Source organism: Aptenodytes forsteri, unplaced genomic scaffold (assembly GCF_000699145.1).
Source record: "Aptenodytes forsteri isolate BGI_AS27 unplaced genomic scaffold, ASM69914v1 Scaffold46, whole genome shotgun sequence".
In the NCBI taxonomy this organism is placed as follows: Eukaryota; Metazoa; Chordata; class Aves; order Sphenisciformes; family Spheniscidae; genus Aptenodytes; species Aptenodytes forsteri.
This window is the reverse complement of record NW_008794774.1, coordinates 1,595,697-1,620,836: the sequence shown is the minus strand read 5'-3', so window position 1 is coordinate 1,620,836 and position 25,140 is coordinate 1,595,697. Positions and strand designations below refer to the sequence as shown.

The 25,140-nt window shown below is 37.1% G+C and overlaps 1 protein-coding gene across 1 annotated transcript in view; it reads left to right on the top strand.

Annotated features, from left to right (window-relative positions):
- Window positions 1-25,140, top strand: part of PTPRD (protein tyrosine phosphatase, receptor type D) — a 301,312-nt gene that overhangs the window by 176,295 nt on the left and 99,877 nt on the right. The window contains exons 11-19 of the mRNA XM_019470759.1: window positions 2,954-3,087; window positions 4,380-4,524; window positions 7,948-8,253; window positions 9,219-9,412; window positions 11,259-11,285; window positions 13,280-13,397; window positions 19,490-20,077; window positions 20,488-20,588; window positions 21,463-21,722. Coding sequence (XP_019326304.1) covers window positions 2,954-3,087; window positions 4,380-4,524; window positions 7,948-8,253; window positions 9,219-9,412; window positions 11,259-11,285; window positions 13,280-13,397; window positions 19,490-20,077; window positions 20,488-20,588; window positions 21,463-21,722 — 1,873 coding nt within the window. The remainder of the gene's footprint in view (window positions 1-2,953; window positions 3,088-4,379; window positions 4,525-7,947; window positions 8,254-9,218; window positions 9,413-11,258; window positions 11,286-13,279; window positions 13,398-19,489; window positions 20,078-20,487; window positions 20,589-21,462; window positions 21,723-25,140) is intronic.

Genomic DNA, 25,140 nt, shown 5'->3' with positions numbered 1-25,140 from the left:
CTTCACCCGATTGAGGCATAAAACCCCTCAAGGCAGGATATGGCCCAACCTTCGTGGGCCCTGGCTCCAACGCTGATCTGTCCTCGTGGGGAAAAGTCTTCTCCTTATCTCCAACCTGAGCCTCTCGTGTCAGCTTGTGCTGCTGCCTCGCACCCTCCTGCCACACACAGCTGTGAAGAGCCCGGCTGTGTCTCCTCCATCCTTCCCATCAGTGCTGGGGATGCTGTTGGGTGCCCCTGTAGCTGTCCCTTCTCCCAGCTGAACCAGCCCCTGTCCTGCAGCGTCTCTTCGCAGGGCAAGGGCCCCAGCCCAGAGCCATCTTGCTGAGGCCCAAAACCAGATGCAGTACCCAGATTTGGTCTGATGGGCACTGAGCAGAGGGGCCCGTCCCTGTCCTCCCCTGGCTCTTGGGGTCATCTCCTGCTCACACCACCCCAGGCACCAATGGCCCTTGTTGCTACCTAGGCACATGGGTGGCCCCGGCTCAGCTGCTGCCTGCCAGGGCACAGGGCCATCCCCCACAGCTGTTCCCTGGCCCTGTCAGCCCCAGCCTGCATCCCTGCGGGGCTCTGCCTTCCCAGAACAGGGCTTGCCGAACTTCATGGGGAACCATCGGCCTGTTCCTCCCCCCTCTGCAGCTCCCTCTTAACAGCAAACTGGTCCTCGAGTCCGTTGACTGGTCCTCCCCGGCTTGATGTTGTCTGCAAACCTGGAACGTCTGCCCTCCATCCCCTCCTCCAGGTCACTGATAGAGATGTCAAACACAAGATGGATAGCATGGCACAGGTAACATAAGCTGCTGTTTGATCTTCCATGACCAGGCAAAGGTGATTTTGTAACTCCAACCGTGCTGCTCAGTTACTTTGCCGAAATAACTTTATCCCTGTCCTTTGATACACATTGAAGCAAATAATTTTTTCCACAGGTCAGTTTTACCAGTTTTTATCTTTTTGTCAGATGAAGCAAACAAAATACCTACAGCCAGGTACCCACCTGAGTTTCATGAGATATATTTGGAACAACCTGTACCAAAATAAACACTTCCAAATAGCTGCCTAGACTCCAGATTTTTTTATTAAGTTTTGGCAAACCTGCAGTGGGGCTCCACATCTACTTTAAGCCGTGTTCAACAGGAGGCAAATCTGCAGCTGTTGTCTGGTCATTACTCAGGAGTGTTTTGAAGCAGCTAACCTAAAAAGTTGTAATGTTCATCTAGTAAATGCATTTATACAACTATGCTATAGATTTGCCAAGTTAAACTTTGATCTAGTGGTATTTCAGAATCTGTTTCAAAATTAGGAATTATCCAGTTATGCCACTCTCTGCCTTTTAATTTCAAATCCATTCAATTTTAAAAGGATAAAATTAGAAGTATTTCTGTCAAAAATACTTTGTTGATATTTCCTGTAATTGCTCGCTGTACTTTGTGATCTTTTCCCTTTTGCAGTACCCAGGAAGTGGTCTCTTTTTACACCAGACACTTTTAGAAAAATAGCTAATTACTCCGATCCTTTTTTCTTCCTGTAAAGAGACTTGGTCTCCTGTTCACTCTCACTCATTCCCTCAGAAATAGGCAACATCTTTCTACACCTTTCCTTTTCTATTTTGTCCTATTCCTGGACAAAAAATAAGTGAATGGTAGGAACTTGCAACCTCCACACAGGAGCTTGAATATGCACCTCATGTTGACAGATTATCTGTCTGTTGAAAGGTTAGATATCAAACCTGCACCAGCATACATGAGGGCAGTGTTATCCCCAGAGTGACATTCTGTAGAATCTGGGGAAGATAAGAATTACCATCACAAATTATTTTTACTCTTTGGTCCATGGTGTTTTTAAGTCTTTTACTGTACAAAAGAAAGGTACTTGTAATGCTGTAATAAAATTCTACGCCAAGAAATAATTGTGAAGCGATCATTATTGTCACATCTTACTTGTCACACCTGTTCTCAGTGTATGTTAAGAAGTGCATCTCATATTTTTTTCTTAAAAAATAAGAGCATGTCACACTTTATTCTTGAAAAGCTAGAAATGCTGTGGAAGACTGTTTCATGCCTTATCAACAGCACTATTAGCTGAAAGTAATGTTTTAGAACTTGGGTGCCGAAATGATTGTATACATTCCAATGACAGGGTTACATTTTGCTGTCTTTTCCTAGTCAGCCTTATTATTTGCTGTAGATTTGCAGAAGTAAATGAAGGTAACATTTAGTCCAGATAATTTCTGTGACCGTTACACAAGACATAACAACAGAGAATGTTCTTGACTACTAGAATTACAGTTGCATTTTTAGTTCTTGCAATTAGATAGTGTTGTTACTAGAAATTCAGCTATATTGGTAAAAATACCAGTCATTAAAAGAGTAGAAATACGTCACTTAATGAGAACGTTACTGAAGATCTCTTCAGTATGTTATAACTTCCACAGGTTATGAAAGCATTCAATATTATGTGTCTTCTTAAAGAGCAGGATGTGTTCAGTATCTTATTTATGAACTGAGCAAACCATTTTCAGATTTGGAAATGCATGTAATCGTTTTAACACTTTCTTGACTATTCCAGCCAATCTTATGTAGTACTAGCATTTCCCCATATACACACATATATACATGTATATATTTGCCATTTCACACATAGGTTATTAGATTGCTGGTATTCATCACCAGGATTCTGTTCAATTGCATTTCAGTTCTGTGTGCATTATTTACACTGCAAAGCATTTGTTTGAAATCCTTGATAATTTGTAATGTGTGAATTAAATATATCATTATTCTTTTTCTGAGCTCAGATTAATTTATTTCATAGTACAGTTAATCAATTTGTTTAAGTTCAGTAAGTTCAATAAAAGTAATATTGTGTGAAATATTCAGATAATAGTTTAAAAGGTTTGAAAGATAAGTGTTGAGCTAGCCAAATAAACAATTGGCAACACTGCTCAACTTTTTCTTTAGTGCCTGGTCAGCCACTGAACTTCAAAGCAGAACCTGAGTCTGAAACAAGCATATTACTTTCTTGGACACCTCCACGCTCTGATACCATTTCCAGCTATGAACTGGTTTACAAAGATGGGGAGCACGGGGAGGAGGTAAGTGAAAAGACTATACATCTTTTAAGTACTCTTTAATGAGTCAGACATAAAATGCTGCAATGGTTTAGAATTGATGGATTAGTAACTTTCTTTAGTACAAATGCCTTGATGTTTAACAGTTTGTTAAACCCAGCAGTCAGCCTAAGGAGAGACTGAGAGTGTGTAAACTGCAGAACATGCTGTCGATGGTTACCAGCCAGTGGAACTTTGCTGTTGTTCGCAACAAATCATCTGCAGAAGTCGCATTCAGTTTCAAACATTGATCATGTCTCTCCAAGCTTGTTCCTTTACAATGTCTTGCAAGCAGAAGTGTTTTGGGGCGTTATGGACTCATTAAGATTTTTTGCACTTATACTTGCACTTTGAAGCCTATTTTCAGTCTTGGAGAATTTTTGTTTCTCTTTGCCACCATGTGAGAGAGTTCTCAAGCTTCTCTAATCTTTCAATAATATTTGAGAAGAAAATACGGGTTTTTTTCTAAAGATAAAAACCTGCTATGGACTTTTTCTGTGCCATTATTTCCTAAGGAATTTTCAGTTTAAGGGCCTCTGTGGTGTTAGTACTGTAGACTTTAGAATAAACTGTTCTTCTGATATGGAAACCATGTGATATTGCCAGGTGTCCCAGACAAAAGAAAGAAGCCAGCAGTCTCAGAAGGCAGCAGGAGAGTGTCAGCCTCATTGATTTCTCCTGCATCATCAACTCATTGCTGGCGCTTCAGCTGAGCTTATGTTTATGGCGGCTTCACACATATACTGTGAATGCATAAGCTTATTTTGTGGAAGGGAAACAGATCCATATTTCACCTCCAAATAGGATGCAGGCCCCTGCTTAATAAGTTACCCTTTGGAAGAATTTGCTTCTTAATAATTTGAACACAAATTTAACTACAAGGTTAAACCCAAGATTACTCACATTATAAAACCCTGTAGTTCACTGTCGTAAGAGGTAACTATAGGTAAGGCTTTGTTCATGTGTTATTGTCTGAAAAGCCTTTTATACTTTGTACACAGCTATTACTTCCTCAAACAGTCAAACAATATTTCTGGCTCCGAGTTTCACCCATTAAGCTGTCGACTTTAAAAAATATTTTTCCTTAATGTGTGTTTGTCAAAAGGAATGTATTCATTTTTGTTTTGGTTTAGTTTGGTTTTGTTCTGATTTATTTTCTTGAATTTAAATTTTTCTCAATGGGGTATCAGAGTATAAAAGCATTCTTCTATAGGAAACATACGGAATTCAGAGTCTCTGAATATTAATCAAGACATCCTCTTATTACCTACCTTTAGCAACGGGTTTCCACTGAACCTACTACATCTTATCGCCTGCAAGGCTTAAGGCCAAACAGCTTGTACTTATTTCGTCTAGCTGCACGTTCTCCGCAAGGCCTGGGTGCTTCAACAGCAGAAATCTCAGCAAGAACCATGCAGTCAAGTAGGTGTCTTTCCTTGCTAACTTTATTCCCTTTTCTTGTATTTCTTGAAGAGATTAATCTCAGTAGCCCAGAGATGCAGCAACAGAGAAAAAAGCAAAATGATAAAAATACAGCATTCGTGGTGCTTAAAGAATGCTTAAAATACGTTTTTTTGTAGGTGTATTGTGATCAACTTAATATATGAGTGGCTCTTACATAGTTTCAGAAAACAACCATGTAAACCAGTGTATAAAGAGGCAATATTATGCTGTCATAATAACATTTTATTTTATGTTATAATAGGATAAAATGTTTTATCATGCAATAGATGTACATTAATAACAGTCCTCCACCTGTAAAATTCCACTGGCCCAGTCTGCAAATTTCCTGTAATACTGGGTTGTTCCTGCAGCATCTTCCTGAAGTACAAAAAAATTGTAGAGTGAGTCAGGCTGGATATTTCAGACTGTACCAAAAATTTCCTCATAACTGTTCTTCTATAGTAGCTGATCATTCTGATTTTGTTACATTTTTTTTAATCTAGGCTTTTTATGATGTTCAGTGATTTTTTACACCAGTAGAAAAATTGTTTCTCACTGGATGCTTATGGAAACAAAGTCATGAAACTCATCACATTTGTCTGCAAATGAGATGCAAAAATTTGTCAGGTATTTATATATACATTTTTAAATATTTAAATTAAGACTTAATTAAACAATCAAATATTCAAGGATGATGTCCAGAAGTGCTACTCTTGCCTGATAAGTTATGCTTTCCTGACAGTTTGCATTACACTGTGTAATTTTAAAATTTAGTGCAATTCTGCTTGTATTTGTTTTAAATTAAATGGCCTTTTCTTAAAGTAATATTATTCAAAACAGAATATTCATATTCACAATTGACATGAGGCTTTTTAATTTGCAGTCATGACAGATGTGATTACACCATCATTCTTTGTTAGTGTTATATATTAATAGAAATTAGTGTGACTGGAGTTACAGTGCTGCAGACCTTTAACCAAAGCTAAATGTGCTTCTGAAGTATTTCTAAGACATTTGGAATAAGCATAAAAGACGATTATATAACACAGGGCTAGTTTTAGAGATAGTGGCAAGGCACCTTTTAATTTTAGTAATCCAGAATCAATAATTTGGTGAAGAAAAAGGTATTTCTTTATTCTGGGAGCCATTTCAGCTATTTAGAATGTTCATTCTCTTATATTGGGTGAAGATTGCTTATACTGTGCATGCAAAATAAACCTCTAGGGGCCAAGGTTGCATGTTCCATATATAAGCACATTGCCATTCTTCCCTTCTTGAATATAAGAATGTGTTACGGTTTTTTTAGCCTTATGTCTTCAGATAGTAGGAAAATCCAGTTGATTTCAGTGGGCAGACCCTGGTTATTTGCTGAAAAGATTGCAAAATCTTTTTTGCAAAAATGGTGTGTTTTAAGAAAAAAGTATATGCATTAATAAAACTGGTTACACAAGTAGCCTATAGATTATCCTTAGTTACATAAATATAATATTTTGCATTTTCAGAGTATAATGGATTAAAAATTAATAAACTTCTATGAGTTTATTAGCAATATTCACCAGAATACACTATTGCCTTTCGTCTTGGTTTCAGAGAAAGGTGCTATAGGGATTTATTTCTTTACATGTAAGATCCTTAAGGGACATTTTACTTGTATTTTACTTCCTGCACAAGTCGATGGTAGAAGGGGACCAACATGTTTTGAGTACTTGATTACTGAATTAGCCTAAAAAAAAACCAAAAACAAATGTGATAATTCTCATCTGTCCCCCTTTCCACCTCCTCTAGTTAGTTGAAATGCTGGTATATTCCCTCCTGTTTACCCTTCAGAAGAGCAGTGTACCATACTGAGTAAAAAGCCATTGATCCCTGTAGAAGAGCTGTAGGGAACCAAAAGATACATGTGTAAATGCAGTAGGTCACAGCAGGGTCCTAGTCCTTCTCTGTTGCTTTAATTTTGTTTGATGTACCTAGTATAAGTACGAGAAATCCATTTGTTTCCTTTTTCCCTTAAGAAATGGGAAGAAAATAGTAGACAAAAAAAAAAAAAGGCAGTGCCATAAAAATCTTGCACCCAAAATTTATGTTTTCCTTGCAAGAGAGAAGGCAGAAATAGGAAAGAGTCCACGTCCACTACTTCTGCCAGTGAATTTGAACTGTGGCTCCTTTTTTGATGCTCTGAATGATCTCAGTTAGTAAGCACACACTTTGCTAAGTCAAAGTGCATTTAAGCACATAAATTCATACCTAACTTTCAGTACTTGAATTGCCTCACTGAAAGCAATGGAATGACATACATGCTTAAATGCTCTGGAGCCCGGAAAAGGTACATATGCTAACAGACTCCTTCGAGTACAAATCAGTAAGGGTGAGCAGTTTTGCTCTGGAAGATTGGTGTTGGTGACAAGAGACGAAACAGTCAGAGTCTCTCACCGTTCTGATGTGCTGAGCCTGTGAACTCTCTTTGTAAAATGAATACCTGCTTTCTTGACACATTGTTTGGGGGCAGATTTTTTTTTTCCTATAGAAGTTACCTACATTACGGGTAGGATTTAATTCTTTGCTAGCAAAGGTGTCTCCAAGAGGAGTTAAAAAAATAAAACTGACAGCTGATCTAGGGTAAGTACAAGTTACAGTCAGAATCAACAAGCCTGTCACTTTTTCCTGGTAGGTAAATCTTTGACTAAGACTTTCTTCGTCTTCTATTGACTGCATGCTCCTAGTATGTTGGCTACAATAAATGTTTCAGTAAATGCTTTCCATTTAAACGTAATTTGCAGTTGACTTGTGCCAGGCAGACTCAGTTATTAAAAAAAGCTGAAAAAATAATAATCTGTTTATGAGAGTGGGGAGGCTACAAAAATGGCAATTTATGGAGCAATTTCTAGCAATTATTGCAAGTTTTTAGGAGTTCTGTAAAAAGAGAATTTTTCTCAAAGAAAGTAACCCCTTGAAAGTAAACCAAGTAAAAACACTTGAAGGGGATATACCCAAATTTGTGAGTAAATACATGTCACATGTCATTTAAAATATTATAGCTTGCACTAATTGTAATGATTATAAAGATAGATCAGTAGTCATAGAAGTGTCACGTTTTTGTTTTGTTTCAAGAAGAATTTTAATTACAGGTAGGTAATATTATTTTGAGGTTTCATTTTCATGTATTTCCCCTACATCCTTTTTCACCATTTAGTTGGTCTATTCATTTTCAGTTTCCTCATGTTAATAAGCCAAGGTACATACGATTATCTGACGCTTTGCTTTTTTAAGTTTCTACTTTTTTTGGTTTATTTTTTACTTTCATTTGGTTGTCTTTTATTTATTTTTATTTTTTCTTTTGTTCATTTTTTTCAATCACTCCTATCCTTTCACTCAAATCCTCCTTTAACCCACTACTGAAATTAGAGCCATCAGCTCCTCCTCAAGACATTAGTTGCACAAGCCCCAGCTCCACTAGCATTTTGGTAAGTTGGAAACCTCCACCGGTGGAAGAACAGAATGGCATTATCACTGAATACTCCATCAAGTACATTGGGATTGATGGAGAAGATGTCAAGCCCCATGAAATTTTGGGAATTTCCTCGGACAGTACCCAATACCTTTTGGAACAGCTGGAAAAATGGACTGAGTACCGGATCTCTGTGACTGCCCACACTGATGTTGGACCTGGCCCAGAGAGCTTAGCAGTATTGATTCGGACAGATGAAGATGGTATGTTGCCTCCACTACATCAGTTTGCGCCTCTATGACTCTCTGTCGATCTGCTGTCTTTTGTATAGCCTAAGAGTATTTTTTTCTGCTCCTCTTTTTCCCAAATCACAGATACTATCACCCTTTGAGATTTTTAATCAAAGACTTGTCCTTTCTACACCATTTTTATATTTGGTGGTTTTGGTTTTTTTAACAGAAAGTACCTTTTTTTGAGTGACATGAATCTGCTGCCCCTTTGAGCCCATACATATCCTTCTTGTTCCTCCTTTAACATAAAAATAACTCTCAGGGGAAAAATCTTTCTGCCTTTTCCTTGATTTTGCAGTCATTGTTATTTTTAAACACTTATGTCTATGAACTTTTTTTCAGGTTTTTTCTTTTTTTTTTTTCTTTAACTGCTTTTTTGTTCCATGTTGTGCTTTTTGATTTGGGTTTTTTTGGGTTGGGTTTTATTTTTTGAGTTTTGTTTTTGATCTTGGAAAACTGATGCTCCACACATTTTCTTTTCTTCCATGCTTGACAGTGACAGAAGACAGCCCTATATCAGCCTCCTTTTTATACTACTGAAAAAAAAAAGAAACAAAGAACTTAGCAAACAAAAATAAGGAAAACATTTTTTGAAATCTTTTGTGTTTTTAGTAGTAGTAGTAGTAGTAGTATTTCAATGATTAAAATATCTCTTTGTACTATAATGCTTTGAAACTCAAAGCATCTTCCTTGGCTTTTGTACATTTTTACATGTTTTTCTATTTCTCTAATACTCTTTTTTCTTCCATTTTTTGCATCAGTCATGTTTTTTGATCTTTTCACTGAAAGGTAGAGCAGATTGGTTGAGCATTTTCATTTGTTGAACAATTTGTATTCTTCAAAGAAAACATAGTGAGTCTGCCCTTTTAAAAGAAAAGCAAAAGACATGGGTAGGACAGGTGCCTGTAATTCTCTTCTGTCCAATAATGTTGTTCCAGTTCCTAGTGGTCCTCCTCGCAAAGTCGAGGTAGAGGCTGTCAACTCTACTGCTGTTAAAGTGTCATGGCGCTCACCTGTACCCAATAAGCAGCATGGTCAGATCCGAGGATACCAGGTCCACTACGTGAGGATGGAAAATGGAGAGCCAAAGGGTCAGCCCATGCTGAAGGACATCATGCTGGCTGATGCACAGGTAATTGGGGCATTTTGTGTTCTTTTCTAGGTCACAGTGGAAAGATTTCGTGTAGCAGAGAGCTATCCAGAACTGCCTTTTTTCTTCTTTCTATATTTCAGCCTACCAGCTAACATTTTTTATCTCTATTTTAAAAACTTTTTTTCAGAATACTTACATTTAAAGTTTCTTGGACCAAACCTAGGCACCCTTTTCTGTATAGGTGTGCAAGTAAATGCTAAGCTGTGTCATTCTGCTCACTCCCTTAAACCTGGAGTCTTCACCCTATACCTATGCTCTGAAGTTTTAAAGCATCAGGGAGATGTGAGCCAGGGTCATAGTCAGTGTAGCAAACTGTGCACTGCCTGATCCACCCACCCCATATTTCTTTGTTTCAGTGGAGAACCTAGAATCATTAGAAGCCTGTGTTAGCCCATTATTACAGTGTTTCTGTCATTAGCGTGTATCCACCTCACTACGCGTGTCACAGGAAATGAACTTATCAGTGCAACTTTAGAAATCACCGAGGTGTTTATACTTGTCATTATTCATATCAATAACTGTGCAATAAAATTAGGACCTTAGTTTAAATCGGTATGGGTTTACTTATATTGCAAAATTTCCCATTTGTTTTATAAATTATGAGGCATGAAAACAAAAGCCTGATCACATCAAGTTTAAAAAGCTTCTAAAAATAGGATTTTGCAGGTTGGGATACACTAGTGCTCTGTAAAACTGAAGATACCCAAAGCTCCTGGTACTGGAGGAATCATCCTACATTGAAACAATTATTAAGTACACACCTCTCATTGCTAGCTCTCGATTTATGACTGGAATGACTGGAAATGATAAGAAATTATCAACCTAGCATAAAGTAAAGAGTTAAATTGGCCTCTTAAGCATTTTATGTAAATAAATAAATGTTTTCTGGCTTCTTTTGTTTCTTCTTTCAGTCTTAGTTCTAAATTTCTGTTCTGCAGATACCTTTGTACTTACCTATTTTGCAAAACATGGTGTTCTTACAGCTTAAATTCAGTGGAGAGAAAGATGGAAACAGGTGGGGACGTGGGAAGGGAAAGGGAAAAGGGAGAGGAGATGGAAAAGAGGATGCTGCTGTGCTTTGGTTCTCCTCTTCCTTGCACAGATTTTCACTTTCAACTTCTGTGTGGTAGTATTTTACAATAATTTTAAACACTAGAAGGTCAGAAGTGAGAGACTAGATGAGATATCGGAGCCCAAATATCACGAAGGCAAAAGCCATATTTCTTTTTTTGCCAAGTTTGGCTTTGACCTGCTTGTTTTCCATTGGTTCACTCTGGATAGTCACCTCCTTTCTCCTCCTGCCACTCCTTCCTGCCATTCATACTTCTTTGACACATGTGATCAGGGCTTGTGCAGGTATGAAGACCTTGATGGTAAAAGATCAGTGTGGTTAGGTTTCAAGACTAAAAAATCCTGCTATTAATTTAAATAAGGCGTTGAATTCATTTAGGAAACTCAAGCATATAGCCTAGTAACATGGTAAAATAAACCAGGTAGCCTTTAATTCTGCCTTGGTAGTTTTTTACTAATACCATCTATTATAAAAAATTACTACGTGGTACAAGAGGATTGATTACTTCTTTCATCTTTCAAGGAAAGAGAAGTGGCTGGTATTAGGGAAAGCAGAAGTGGAATTAAAAATTCCTGGCCTGATTTCATTAACCAAATTCTACGTGATTCTACACGATTAATTCAAATTGTACATGATTTTTCCAGACATCATTCATATTTATTTTACTATTAAGAAGAAAACATTACCTCAACCAGGCTACAAATCTCTTAATTTCTTGTGTTTTTCCTTCCAACATTCTTTACTCTCAATCAGTGGGAATATGATGATACTACTGAACATGTGAGTAGTTTTTGACTGGCCAGAAAAGCAGTGTGTGTTGGGTTTGGGATTTTTTTTTTTTCTATTTGCTTGTTTGCTTGTAGCTTTATTTGATTTTTTTGAGTTTTCTTAGGTTTTCTTTTTTTTTTTTGTCATTTGCACAAACGCATGCTCCTAACATCAAAGTTTTTTCCCTTACGGCACTTTTTTCCTTTTTTTTTTTTCTTTCCCCAGGGAGAGTGGGTGTTATTGTTGCTTGCTTGTTCTGGGCTTTAGCATGATGCCAAAATGTACAGAACTGGTTTGTGTTTTCTTCTTTTTGATGGCTGCCACTAACATTGCCTCGCAATTTCCTCTTCACAAGAAGGTGTTAGAAAAATAAAACAAAAGTGGTTCAGAGTTGGGTAGCAATAGTCAGATTTTTTTGTATTCACTTTAAGGTTGACTTTTTTTGTGTAGCTGAAAGTTGAGATCAGTTGTGCTTTCTTTTTGGTAATTTGATAAATGTATTTTGTATGATATCAGGAAAGCCAAATGCCCTGTAGTGTTTATGCCTAAGTAATAGTGCTTGCTGTATCCAAATCACACTTTTAAACGACACCACTACATGCAGTCATATCTCTTACACCATGAAGTACTGCTTGGTTTAGATGAGACTAATATCTTCATCACTGTTTAAAAGGTTGGCAATTCTTTTTTGCCTTTTATAATTTTACTCTGTTAATATCAGGTGCAGTTTCCTTATGAAAGATGAGAAGTCTGTCTTACTGATTTTGGCCTTTAGGACTAAGGAAGGGGGGGGGGGGTTGTAGGTTTTTTTAATGTGTTTTTATTTTATTTGAGCTATTTTGCCTACTTGTTTCGATCATTACCTTGTTATTTCTATATTGCTAACAACTGACTGTAAATACAATGCCGAATTCTAATCACGCCTGTACTAAGCTCATACCCGCTATCTTGAAAAATCCATTTACTGTGGATAGTCTGACCAATAATTTTTATATTCACTTTTATGGTTGTTGCATCTGAGGGGTGTGTGATTGCATATTTGCTGTTTATTCTAGATGCATAAATATACCATCTGTCTGACAGCAGTGAAATTTAGTGTAAATCCATTCAGGCATGTGAGAACGCAAAGGAGTAGTCCAGTAGTTACAGGCTTAAATTCCTCTGGCTGTCCTTATAGCATGACATAAGTTTAGTTCATTTCAGGTGGCTGGCCCTTCACCATCTTCTGTCTGTGTATACGTGTGTGTATATGTGTGTGTGCATGCGCACATGTGTAAAGATCTCCTTGCTTTGACACTTACAGTTTGATCTTGCTCCCGTTCACTTGCACTAGCTGAAGAGCTACTTGTTTTGCAGCTGCTGTCATTTGAGGGCTGTCAGATTTATTCTCTGACTAGATTTTTAATGGTGTTTTAGGTAGTTCTTTTAGACCTGAAGGGTGAGTTGTTTCTGAAGTCCTCTGAGATATTTAGATGCACATCCAACCAGTGACACAGGTTGCAATTAAAGTGTTATGAAAGTAACAAGGCTTTCTTGTTCAGCTAAACCATCATTACTTACAAAGTGTGGATACAAACGCAACACTCTTCTTACTAGGCATTTATAACTATATCAGTGATGTCCTGTAAATGACTAAGTTAAATGGAGTTTCTCATATCTACATATGCATGCATTTCACAATATCAGTAGTAGTCCTCAGGCAAGATATTTCAGAAGGTTTTTTTCACTGTTCACACCACTAAGCCTTTGGCCTTGTGCCTTAAACTACCTGAGGCATGCTATTTAGAAGTGTGCTGTCTTTTATTGCTAAAGTGAGTGAAACATCTTGCATTATGAAGTATTTCACACAGAACAGTCTGTTGGGGCTCTCAAATGCTTGCTATCACTGCCAGTAGCACAAAAGTGTGTGCACTATATGTAATATACAGGGGTTGTCTGAAGGATTCCATGATCTCCTGGAGAACAATCTATTTTTAATAAATTGTTCTTGTTTTATTTCATCTTAGGAAATGATAATTTCTGGGCTTCAGCCTGAAACTACATACTCCTTCACTGTGACAGCCTATACAACAAAAGGTGATGGAGCACGCAGCAAGCCCAAACTCGTATCTACTACTGGTGCAGGTAATACTCACATACCCGTTAATCACTGAATAAATCCTTTGACTTTTCCTGCTAGTGTTTTGCTCCTGCTATTTGGAAGTCTCCTGTTGTGTAAAAAGTGTTTATAGGATGTGGCGTTTTCTGTTTCAGTCTTTTGCCCTTCATTTATTTAGATAAAAACAGAACCAGTGTCCCCCTTTGTCCTTTCTCAGTTCAAGATGCAGCCAAAATGTAATACTTAACTTTATACTTTCTAGTAGCTTTTCTATTCTGATTGGTGGAGAGGAAAAAAAAGAAATTCAGAGCTGAGAAGGATGTTTGAAAAACTCATGAAGGGCTTTCCTGATCTTTGTGAGAGCAGCAATGCTGCTGTCTGTCAGTAAGAACATTGAAAGAACCTATCTGTATGACAGTCACAACTTATCTCAGAAGAATGTGATTATTAAAGCAGAGAATTAGAAAACTGAATGAAAGTCCAGCCTGTGAAACCCTGAAGAAAAAAAAAATTGCTTCAGTGGCAATTTGAGGCATAAACTGGGGCAAAATACACCATGCCACTGTGTTCAGTCTGCATTTGATCACAGGTGGTACTAGATGGTGGGTATCTGACTGCATGACCAATTCAGCTGATTGAGTTAGCACTGATGGGATGAACTGAATTGCTTTTCGATGAGGAACAAGGTTTTTTAAATATAAATGGCTCACTGTGGCACAGCTTAACCAAATGGTGCCACCATAGTCTTAGTGTGGTCTTCACTTACAGATGTTCACAGCCTGTAGGTGTTCATTTTCTGGGTTTTGTAGTGTAGCCATTAAGGATATTGCATTACAATCACATGGAAACCTTTGTATCACTGTTACAAGCTCTTGTAATAACAATGTATTGTTTATGCTAACAGATAAAGTCCAAAAGGCGTATGTATGTGTATTTATACTGATTGACTCAATTTTTAAAACAATCACTGGATGTAAAGCACAGCTTTTACTAATATCAGAAACATCTATATCCTTGTCTCATCAGCTTCCTTGGAAAAATCTCTTTGGAAGTCTTGGTGGCTAGATATATCATATAGTTTCATTTCAGATTTTAGAGTACCTTCTAGTCATTACTCTTGACTGCTGCTGAAACTTACCCTCCAACTTATTATGTTTCCTCAATTCTTATGGTCGGGGGGAAAAAAGTTACATATACTTCTTACTTGCATTTGAACTTGATTTAAGAAAAAAGACACTCAATCCATTATTCTTTTTAAAGTTCAGTTCCCAATTTAAATAAACACAATTACATAGATTATGATTTGGTTAGTTTCTAGACATAAATATAGGCTATGCAAACCTGCTTGCAAAACTTAAAGCCTCTGTGCCTTTAGTCCTTATTGACTATTCATGTTTTACGCTTCCAAGATCTCTGATGCTTCTGCTTTAGAAAGATGAACAAATCCCATGTCCCATAAAACCCTGAGTGACTGAAGAGCAATTGAGAATCAGAGGCGTGCCTGTAAATGTAACATATACTACACTGTTCTTGCTGTTTGCTTCATCCTGTAGACAAGTAATGTTTGTTCCTGGTCTCTAGGAAAACAGCTAGTTACCATTTTGCTCCTTCATACATTCCAAGTTGTATGAACACCTTTTCACTTGCTGTTACAGCTTGCTGTGGTTGAGCTCCTTTTGTAAGGAAAATTCATATGCAGGCTTTTGAAAAAGGAGACAATAAATATAGTCAGTACCAACAGTTTCCAGCTCACTGTCTTTCTATGACAATACATCAGGCAGGTGAAGGAATGATGCATTAATACTAGAGGCTTGTAGGTCTGAACTACACCCTCCTATTCTCTGAGAGTTTCCATTTGATTTTTTTTCCTAAAAAGGTGTTATGCAAATACTACAATAAAGCAAATGAAGGGTCTGACTTTCTAGTGTAATTTTTAAAGGTTTAAGTCAGGTGCAGCTGTATTAGAACGAGTGAGATTATATCCATAAGAGATATGAAAGAAGAATAAAGGTCTAAATGTTTACTGGAGAAACTTACTATTCATAAGTTATTCAAATGATAAGTAACTATTCAGCTGCGTCCAGTTAGTGATAGAATAGCATCATTTACATTTTAGATGGGAAAGATTCACCAATTGTAAGTGAGCCTACAGTACAGTAACTGCAGTGATTAATGAAGTCACTGAATGCAGTTAATATTTTCACTCCAGAGTGTGTTTTTGTCTTATATTCAGTTTCCTTTTCTAGTTTTTGAAATCAGATGGAAGAAAAAATGTTCCTGAACATTTCCAAGTCAAAGTATTTGAAAATTTTAAATTACTTGGGGCAGAAGTTACAAAATACGTGATTTACAAGGCCTAGATAAAAATTAAGACTTACTAGTCAGTGATATCATACCACTTTTATGGAGAATCTAATCAGACCTTTAATTTCTGGGTCATAGTAGCTGAAGAATCTCATAGCACAACAGCTTGTCCATTATTTGGAATTTACTCTGTACTGGACAGCACTCTTAAAATACAGATTTCAGCTAGGAGGAGAGAATTTACATTAAGACAGTGGTGTACTGTATAGCAGCTAACAGAAACGTTACTTCAGGTAATTTGGCAAAGGCAGCTTGCATGAGCTTCTACTAGTAATGGCATGCCATTACAACTGTTTGGTGTAATGACTGTTGCAGGGGGGTGTGTGAGGGACATCTTACTGTGTAGTAACGGAAGTGGACTTCACTAGATCAGAGAATGTATTTTTTCATGGGCAATTTCACTTCGTTTGGTCTCATGGCAAATTCAAGTCTTATTGTCAGATGAGGTTCCTAGATAGAGCTATTCCATAACACTACTGTATATATAGGACTGCACAGAATCCTGCTGTTTGTCCCACAAGACTGTAATATTCACAAGTGATCATACTAAACGAAAATGTTAACTGAAAGCTATCTGGAAAAAAAAAGAGAGACAGAAAAACATTTTCTTTCTCTGTCAATAGTTGCATGTTGAAAAAAAGGAAATTCATACACTTCACAAAATCAGATAGGCTCCATATTAGGGGAAAAAAAAGTGACTGCTGTTATTTACCATTTTAATCACAAGATATTTTATTGAATAAGTAAGCTTTATTAGTTCCCCTGTTCTGATCAAGAGCAAGTTGTAATTTCTTTCTTTCTCTGTAGTTACTACAAAGGTTAAAAAGTAGTTCTAACTGTGAGGTCTGGCCCAAGAAAAAAAGGCAATTTATCACAAAAATTATTTAGTGACACCTTCCAGCAGTCTCTCCTCTAGAAAGCTGAAGGAGTTATTTTTCTATTTGTGTGGACTCTTCTTCACTTTCATATGCTCCATTGGTTTCAGTAATAGTTATAATGTAGAGAAAAATATGGCCTGCAAAAGGCCTTCACAGCCTTTTCTATGTTCCATAAAGGCTCATAATAATCAAGGAGGAAAAGTCAGAACTAGTCAGAGAGATATTCTTTACACAGCAGAAAGTGTAGGAAAAAACTTACAAAATTCCTGGTAATAATACTTGCATGTGAACTAGACAATTAAAAGAAAAGATATTTGGAAAATTTATAGAAAAACTAGCTATAATTCTTATGCAATTAGAAGCAATGTCACAACTTATGACAGATATAATGAGGAAAGAGCTTATTAAATGCAGAATTTTCTTCAAGCCATGCCATTCCTCCCTCCTTATTCCTAATTCATTACGGAATGGTAGTCAAAACTTCTGACAATAAGAATCTGATTTGCTGGGTGCCTGAGAACTGAAGATAAGTAATAAAATCCATTGAAGTGTTTAAATACAGGAACCAGAGCTCACAGTGCAGCATTCATGTGGGAAGGCTTTGAATGTGGATGGAACTAATTAGTCTTCATGGAAGACTATGTTATGGCACTACTACTCCCAAAACTATTCTAGTCTCTTGACCTGTCAGGCATTGGTACATAATGAACACCAAATTTCTAAATAGTTATGGATATGCTTCATTATCAAATAAGTCATTATAATAGAAACAGACTATTTTGAAATAGAAATATTAATGAAAAGGGAAAAAAAAGTTACTGCTGTTAATTACCATTTTAATCACAAGATATTTTATTGAATAAGTAAGCTTTATTAGTTCCCCTGTTCTGATCAAGAGCAAGTTGTAATTTCTTTCTTTCTCTGTAGTTACTACAAAGGTTAAAAAGTAGTTCTAACTGTGAGGTCTGGCCCAAGAAAAAAAGGCAATTTATCACAAAAATTATTTAGTGACACCTTCCAGCAGTCTCTCCTCTAGAAAGCTGAAGGAGTTATTTTTCTATTTGTGTGGACTCTTCTTCACTTTCATATGCTCCATTGGTTTCAGTAATAGTTATAATGTAGAGAAAAATATGGCCTGCAAAAGGCCTTCACAGCCTTTTCTATGTTCCATAAAGGCTCATAATAATCAAGGAGGAAAAGTCAGAACTAGTCAGAGAGATATTCTTTACACAGCAGAAAGTGTAGGAAAAAACTTACAAAATTCCTGGTAATAATACTTGCATGTGAACTTGAAAATTAAAAGAAAAGATATTTGGAAAATTTATAGAAAAACTAGCTATAATTCTTATGCAATTAGAAGCAATGTCACAACTTATGACAGATATAATGAGGAAAGAGCTTATTAAATGCAGAATTTTCTTCAAGCCATGCCATTCCTCCCTCCTTATTCCTAATTCATTACGGAATGGTAGTCAAAACTTCTGACAATAAGAATCTGATTTGCTGGGTGCCTGAGAACTGAAGATAAGTAATAAAATCCATTGAAGTGTTTAAATACAGGAACCAGAGCTCACAGTGCAGCATTCATGTGGGAAGGCTTTGAATGTGGATGGAACTAATTAGTCTTCATGGAAGACTATGTTATGGCACTACTACTCCCAAAACTGTTCTAGTCTCTTGACCTGTCAGGCATTGGTACATAATGAACACCAAATTTCTAAATAGTTATGGATATGCTTCATTATCAAATAAGTCATTATAATAGAAACAGACTATTTTGAAATAGAAATATTAATGAAAATATAAATGAAATATATATGTATATAAATAAATATGAATAAATGAATAAATAAAAATAAATATATAAATAGAAACAGTAAATGAGAGCAATTGATATTGGGACTCCAAAGATATATACCATATAAGTTGTATAATTGGAATTCCCCCTTGATTAGGGCTAATTCGATCCTTTAGACTGAATGTTCTCACCACGCTTACAGTCTGAACTTCTCTGAAAGACAAATCATCAGTTTGGACCAATAGGTCCCAATTAAGGATTTAAGTGTATCTGGTGTGCAGGTTAAGAAGAGCTTCCAATTTAGTCTTCTTCAGAAGTCCAGTTCATGTGCACCAAGACCATGCTGGAAACTAAATCATATGTCATAAGCCAGGGCAATCAAGAAATTAAATTCCAAACTGTGCTACCCCTCCAGGCTGAAACAGCCCATGCTGGAGGTGATTTGTGAATGGAAGGTGGAACGATAGGGTTCTGTCATACGTAGTAATGATTGTTGATGATAAGGTTGGGCTGTCTTCCTTTCTACCCCATTTTAACTATCAATGGCAAAAGTTATGTTGACACATCTAGAAACTTGTAATTTCTCCATTATTATTATTACTACTACTACTACTACTATTACTATTATTATTATAATTAATTATTTTTCCATTTACAGGAATGGCAGAAATGTGCCTTGGATTAAATTAAAGAATACTTATGACAATGCTCTTTTTTTTGTAAGCAAGGATTTGTAAGTGAGGCAGAACCATTCATAAGATATGTGTTTTAAGTTTTACTTCTTGACTTGTGTTCCTATGTCCTATGCCTCTGAATGTTCTCTGTATTTAGAAATAATGGTAAGGAAAGAAGACAAAAAGCAGTAAATGGCTTTACTATCATAGTTCATTATACTGTATGACTCAATAGTGCAGGAGGCAGACATTATTTCTTCCATATGACAGTAATTTGTGGAACTAAGAGTGAAGGAAGAGAAAATTTATCCCTATTCCTGCTAAAACTAGCCTTTAACTAGCCTCAAGAATTGTACATGCAATTCTGTTTGTGTTTATCATCTTTAAATAACATTGTGCTACAGTTCCAGGCAGACCTCGGCTTGTGATTAGCCACACACAGATGAACACGGCTCTAATTCAGTGGCACCCTCCTGTGGACACTTTTGGCCCGCTGCAGGGTTATCGCCTGAAGTTTGGTCGCAAAGACGTGGATACAGTTACGACCATGGAGTTCTCAGAGAAGGAAGATCACTTCACAGCCACAGACATTCACAAAGGAGCTTCTTACGTCTTCAGGCTCTCAGCTAGAAATAAAGTGGGCTTTGGGGAGGAGATGGTTAAAGAGATTACTGTTCCTGAAGAGGTACCCAGTGGATTTCCCCAAAATCTTCACTCGGAAAGCTCTACTTCTACATCAGTTCAATTAACTTGGCAGATGCCACTCTTGGCAGAGAGAAATGGCATTATCACCAAATACACCATCTTGTACAGAGATATCAATGTTGCTTACCAGCCAGTTGAACTCCCTGTTGTTCCTGCTGATACCACTATGACACTTTCTGGCTTAAAACCAGATACCACATATGATGTAAAAGTACGTGCCCACACAAGCAAAGGGCCTGGTCCATATAGTCCAAGTGTCCAGTTCAGGACACTACCCGTGGATCAAGGTAGGATTTGTCTGCTTATGGCGTTGACCTTTAAAGGAGTATCGGTCTTTGGATATCAGTGTTTTTGAAGCTGTAAATAAAACTGACCGGCCCATTCATAAAAATAGGTTCATCAAACACAAAAGGTAAAGTATGTAAATCTTAATATGTTTTGGATGCCTTAGAATTCAGTTGTCCCTTGCCAAGCAGTTCTGGCTAACATCTTCACAATTTTTTCAGGTAAGGAAAATATACGTGTTGGGTTGTCACTAGATAAGAGTGAGAATGAGTTAAAATGTGATATTTAAATATGAGCACACAGGTAGGAGAATTGAATCCTTGTTGATTTTTGACCTAAATGGTAGCAGTGGAAATACGACAAGGTCTGAGCTCCAAGATGTTGTTTATATACATTGTTTCTTTTTTTCCAGCAGTGTTTGCAAAAAATTTTCATGTTAAAGCAGTAATGAAGACTTCTGTTTTGCTGTCCTGGGAAATTCCAGAAAATTACAATTCAGCCTTGCCTTTCAAAGTAAGTTACTTTCCATTTGTATGAGAGAAAATACAGAAACCAGAGGATGTCATTCACCTGGTTAAGTAGCTTATGGAATATGTGGATTTTTTTGGTATTGCTGTATTTAAGAATGCAAACTAATCAGCAATATTGACCCCAGCTGTTAAATTCAGTCGTTTGGCAATATGAGCTTTCCACTGTTGTGGCAGCATTTCCAAGTCAGGCTTGTACTGGTTATTATGCATGGTATGAACACCTTGCTAATTTGTAGTTCGTTGCTACTGTATTTTAGAGAAAACAGTGAAAGAAAAGAATAATTTTCTTCTTTTTTTTAGTAATTTCTGTTGTGACTGTAACTGAGTACCATTTTGGTTTTTGTCTCCTCACATTTACAATGTTGTAACTTACTCCACTAACTATAGCATTAGCCAGATAAAGTAGACCCGATGCAACCTGCAGTCTGGCTGGCATTTCTTCTGCATCATTCTTCATCACTTGTGTCATCTCAGGCAGTGGCAAGTGAAGAGCAGTATTTTATGAACTAAATGTTGCAAAAACCTTTCTGAATAAGAAGTGTGAATGAAAAAGTCAAGGTACCCTTAACAACAAGTGTGCCTTGATATAAATGCTGGATTCAAGCAAACCTATTGAATTTGAATAAGTGAAATTGGATTTTAGGAGTGCTTACACTGCTTCAAATTAATGTAGTTCTTCTTTTTCCCCTGAAAGTGAGAAGTTTAATTGCAGTAGAGAATTCAGTACTATCTTACAGCCTAAAATGCCCAGTAACTTTCATTTTAAATTTATAGCTAGGTTCATTCCTGAATTCAGTGTGACAGTATCAGTTGCCTTCTCTTAGTAATCAAAACCTTCAATTTATATATTAACTTAGATCCTTTATGATGATGGAAAAATGGTGGTGGAGGTTGATGGACGTGCCACTCAAAAACTGATCACTAACTTGAAGCCAGAGACATCATATTCATTTGTGCTGACGAACAGAGGGAATAGTGCTGGGGGTCTTCAGCACAGAGTGACAGCAAAGACTGCACCAGACGTGCTTCGTACCAAGCCAGTCTTCATTGGAAAGACCAACTTAGACGGCATGATAACTGTGGAACTTCCAGAAGTACCTTCAAATGAGAATATAAAGTGAGTGAATGAATGACGTACCATTGTTTTTATCTCCAGAAACATGATTATTCTTACTGTTAATAGAATCTAGAGCTGTAGTTGTGGACCCGGGCTTTATTCTTCAAAATGGTACAGAGAGTACAGCACTCTGCAGTAGTATTTGGACTAATATTGGACTAATATTTGATGATACTAAACTGGGAGGTGTTGTTGACTCTCTCGAGGGACAAGAAGCCTTGCAGAGGGATCTAGATAGATTGGAGCATTGGGCTATGATTAATGGCATGAAATTTAACAAGAACAAATGCCAGATTCTGTTGTTAAGGTACTTGAATGCATCCGGAGGAAGGCGACAAAGCTGGTGAAAGGGCTGGAAGGCATGTCCTATGAGGAGCGGCTAAGGACTTTGGGTTTTACTAGTTCAGAGGAAAGGAGGCTGAGGGGCAACCTCATTGCTCTCCACAGCTTCCTGAGGAGGGGAAGTGGAGAGGGAGGTGTTGATCTCTTCTCCCTGGGATCCGGTGATAGGACACATGGGAATGGTTCAAAGCTGCACCAGGGGAGGTTTAAACTTGACATTAGGAGACATTTCTTTACTGAGAGGGTGGTCAAACCCTGGAACAGGCTTCCTCGAGAGGTGGTCGATGCCCCAAGCCTGTCAGTGTTTAAGAGGCATTTGGACAATGCCCTTAATAATTGTGCTTAAACTTTTGGTCAGCCCTGAAGTGGTCAGGCAGTTGGACTAGGTGATCGTTGTAGGTCTCTTCCAACTGGAACTATTTTGTAAGTTTGTTGCTTAGCCAAGTATGTAAGACTGAGTAAAATCTAGATGGAAATATATGGAGAAGAATTGTCCTTCAGTTTGTAGCTGTTTCTCAGAGTACTTTTGTGTTTCATCGCTGATTTCAAATAGCAGAGAGATTAAGGAAGCCAGTTGTGTTTTGAACAATGTATCCTCTCAAGAAGAATGGATGACCCATTGATGGGTAGCTACCCTGCTGCAGCACCTTGAAGTACTCAGACTCAGTCATTCCAGATTTACATGAAGTTTTAAAGAATTGTTACTGGACTTATATTAATTCAGATTAATTAATTCTGAAGTTTTTTATTAAAAGAAAAATCTCAGGTCCTCCCCACTCGTCCCAGAAAGAAAACAGGAGATTTTGGTGAAAAATTTGGCAGAGTTTACCAGAGATTACTTAGATTTTGGGGGAAAAGGTGTTGTGGAGATTTAAACAGCAGAAATAGGACTAAAGAGCTGACTGCACACGTTCAGCAGGGATTAGAAAGGTTAGACAATAAAGATTTGCCAAGAAAACATGAAGCGTGGTACAATCAATAAGTGTTATTGCTCTGCTTATAGTGATTCTTGTTGGTCTGTAAGGTTCCCATGTGTAATGTAAAGGAAATGGGGAGGAAAATGAGCAAGTCATTAAATATTGTTGGGGATTCTACTTGTCCTCTCCCTGGTGGATTTTTACTGATAGCTTTGTAGAAAACTGCTCCCCTTTTTCATTGCTGACTGAGGATTTTGAGGCAGGTGAGGTCAAGAAAGAAATTACTTTTAGACATTAAAAGGATGAAAAACTGAAAAACCTAGCCATTATCATTAGATTGAGTAAGATGCGGTCAGTAACAAATGCAGCTAAGGAAGACTGAAGATGGAATGAGTCAAAAAAGATTTATGAGGCAGACCATTCACAGAGAGAAAAAAGTGCAGGTAGTTGGTCAAACAATAGCAAAGACAGCAGCGGAAAAAGAGCCAATGCCCTTCCTTTTATGTAGTGTAAAAAAATGAAAGAGGCTAAGTGACATCAGGAAAGGTACGTTAAACCTATAGGGTACAACTGCCAATTTTGCAAATATTGTATCTCCTCCTTCTATATCTGTTTCCTAAGAAGATGTGATCGGGCTTGAGATAGAAAAACAAAACAACAACAAAAAATTGACTTGACCCTTGGAAGCAGGCATACCAAAGCAACTACATACTGAACAGAAAAAGCTTACCTGATGCTTGCTAGAATGAGTAAGATTATTGCAGCTATAGTCTTTGTATAGGAAGAACAATTTTGTGTAATAGCTATGTTGACATTTTTACAGTTGCTGTTCCTCTATGGGTACATTATATGCTCATGATTGTCTCTGTCTTACCATGAAGCACTATACACTGAGAATCTTTCAATAATACTAATTACACAGAAGGTGAAACAGTTAATGGTTTGCTCTAATGAATTATAGGTAAACACTAATGGGATTGAGGGTAATGTTATAAAAGCCTTTGTGATTTATTAAAGATGGTAGAAGTAATTGTCATTATTTCAATGTTTGATGGTGATACAGCATAGAAATTGGAGCAGAGCTCACCTTATGCTAGGTAAAATGGATCTCTTTTGCTGGTGTAATCTCAAGTGAGCAATTTTTTCATTTTCATGTAGTATTTTGGGCTAAGCCAAAGCAATTTTTATGTGTAAAGGACAAAAAAAAGTTCATGTTTCTCTGAATCTCTTCCATCTTTGCAAATTCTTAGGTAAAAACACAGTTTTATGGAAGACTTTGGCCTTTGTAATACTCAGTTGTTCAAGCAATATCCAAGCAAACCTTTCATTTCTCACCCTTCCCCCCAAAAAAAACCCCCTCAAGACAAACAAGCAAATAATAAAACATGTTTTTCAAGAGATGCTGCATTTTCTGGAGTTAGCTAGAAGTAACAGAACTTTGTTGTCCTTTACAATTTGCAGCACTATATATGTGAACAGTTTCATTTTTCTGCTTGCTGTTGAGGTGCTTGTGCTTTCAGCTTTAAAATACTCTGTATGTGCTGAACGTCTTAGTGGATGATCAAAGTTATGAGTGGGAGGCATGCATGAAGAAAGTGTGAAAGAGTGTGAAAGTAACATTTACATGCTGGATGTTCCTTGATTGAAAAAAAAAGGATGAACACCCTGTTAGCTTAAAAAAGAAAAAGAAGAAGAAGAAAAAAATAGGATAAGTAAGAGACTGCTGTGCAGGTGCAGTTCATCCAGCAGATGTATCTTTGATGTCTGAAAGACATATAGGGGCCAATTCTCGATTGCTTTTTGTCTTGTTTCTTAGGCATCTCTTAAAGTAAAGGTATGTAGGTTGTAGTTATTGTATACATGGCTAAATCAGCATTCACTAGGATTTGTTTTTCATGTAACCAAAGAATTTTAAAAATACATACTCAGGTTTAAAATATGCATTCAACCAACCTGACTAGTTCTGAATAAGAACATCAATGTAAAAGGTGATTTATCATATTGTTACTATAAGGATGCATGCTGCAGATTTTATTTAAATACTGGAATACAGCAAGTGAGCAGCAGTTAAAAATCTGTGGCCAACACTTCTTGTTTCCAGCACCTCCTGTTGGAGCTCAGCATTTCCACAGAGAAATTTCTCAGGTTTCTTAACACAA